The 1,790-nt window shown below is 58.3% G+C and overlaps 1 protein-coding gene across 1 annotated transcript; it reads left to right on the plus strand.

Annotated features, from left to right (window-relative positions):
• Positions 1 to 403: 403 nt before the first annotated feature.
• Positions 404 to 1,651, plus strand: DQ04_07041030 (hypothetical protein; the record flags this gene model as incomplete). Its single annotated transcript, XM_009314994.1, has 1 exon — positions 404 to 1,651. The coding sequence occupies one exon, from the start codon at positions 404 to 406 to the stop codon at positions 1,649 to 1,651; it is 1,248 nt and encodes a 415-aa protein (XP_009313269.1).
• Positions 1,652 to 1,790: the final 139 nt, after the last annotated feature.

Consider the following 1,790-nt stretch of genomic DNA (forward strand, 5'->3'; position numbering starts at 1 on the left):
TCGGGGGGGGGGGTCTCCGTGCTGCATGCCACACACGCAAGGCATCTATGTCTTTGTCTGTCTGTCTGTGTGTGTGTGTGTGTGTGTGTGTGTGTGCGTCTTTGCATTGCAGCTGGTGGGAAATTGCCTGCAGCTTCTTTCCCTCTCTTCAACTGTCGCTGTTGTTGTTGGCCCAGCGTGAGGGGAACGGGTGGTGAAAGAGTAAGGAGAAGACGCAGTACCGAAAGGGGGGGCACGTCCGGCGGGAGAAAAGAGGGTGCTGCCGGTGTTTTCCACCCCTTCCTGCAGCAGGCAGGGGCAAAGGTAAGCACTCTGCCCACACACCCCACTGTATAGAGAAAGGCGTAATCCACAAGTAGAGAGGGAGAGCAGCGCGGGGGTGGGGGGGCTGTTGCGTTCGAAGATGGGCTGCTGCTGCTCCCGCAAGACAGCGTCGGTCGCGAAGAGTGACCTCACGGACACGTTGGCCAACGAAAGAGCGGAACACGATTGCCCCCTGAAGATCGAATCGTTGCAGAAGAAAGAGAAGCAAAAGAATAATGCAAAATCGTTATTAGTAGTACAAACGGCGGCGCCGACACTGGCAACATCAACGACACTCGAAATCCCTGCGGATGACGCCGCGCGGCCTTTAACCGGGGATGGCGAGAATGAGATGACGGATTCCATCACATGTTCCTCAACAACAATTGATGACGTCAGCGCCGACCACAGCGCATTCCACCGCCGCATCGAGACGACCACGTCGAGCACCTGGCCCGATGTGAGCATGCCCACCGTTAGCGCTCGCCACGACCACCCGCGGACGGTGTCGGAGCTGGAGAGCGAGGATGACTTTTCGCCGGTGGAGCGCAGCACCTCTACGCTGCAGGAGCGCCGCATGTCGTTCCTCGCCCGCGAGCGCGAGCGGTCAATGCTGCGGGAGGTCATGTCGACGGAGAATGAGAAGCGGTACGCCATTGTGGAGTTCTTTGGCAACGCGCGCCGCACCATCGCTATTCGTCACTACAAGGGAATGCTGGCCATTGAACGGCGTGGGATGCTTATAGAGTACTTTGTAGAGCGCTTTGCGCTGCTTCTGTGCGTGACGGAGGCGCAGGAGACCATCTTGCGCCGCCTGATTGAATTTGAGTGTCAGGCGGAGCTACTTCGGCGCATGCAGCATCAGCGCGCGGAAAGGCAGCGGCGCAGCTGCAGTACCAACAGCTCCGTTGCTGGTGGTAGCATGGCTTCTGGTGCTGCAGAGTTGGCCACTACCGAGCCGTCACTGGGAACTGAAGGCGAGGCTCCCGCAGCTGTGAAGGTGGTGTCCACACGCGCCATGTCGGCACCAAGTGTGTTTCTGCGGAAGCAAATGCAGCAGCGTCGCATCATGGCGCAGTCGCGATCGCCCTCACCGTCGCCGCTGCGGCGTCGGCTGCTGAGCGGACGGGGGACCACGACACGGCAGGTGGTAGTAGCGCAGCAGCAGATGTTGCATACAGAGGCCTCTAAGCGTATGCAGCTGGAGGAGGAGGAGATAATGGAGTGGCAACATACGCAGCAGTCTTTAGTGCACGGAGTCGATGCGGCGCATGTTGAGGTATGGGAAAGGCCGGCGCGGCGTATGTCACTCGTTCGTTCAGCTGCAGTGGAAGGTGCGCCGTATTGAGCGCAGTGGCTTTGTGTGTGTGGCCGTCATAGCAGCGCGTTGCGTATCTGTGTTTGAAGGGGGCGGGTGCGTGGGTTCGGATTTGGGTGTGAGTGCAAAAGTGTAATAGTGAGTATATCTATATATATATATATATATA

The sequence above is a fragment of the Trypanosoma grayi genome (genome assembly GCF_000691245.1).
Source record: "Trypanosoma grayi strain ANR4 Tgr_704_V1, whole genome shotgun sequence".
NCBI classification, from domain to species: domain Eukaryota; phylum Euglenozoa; class Kinetoplastea; order Trypanosomatida; family Trypanosomatidae; genus Trypanosoma; species Trypanosoma grayi.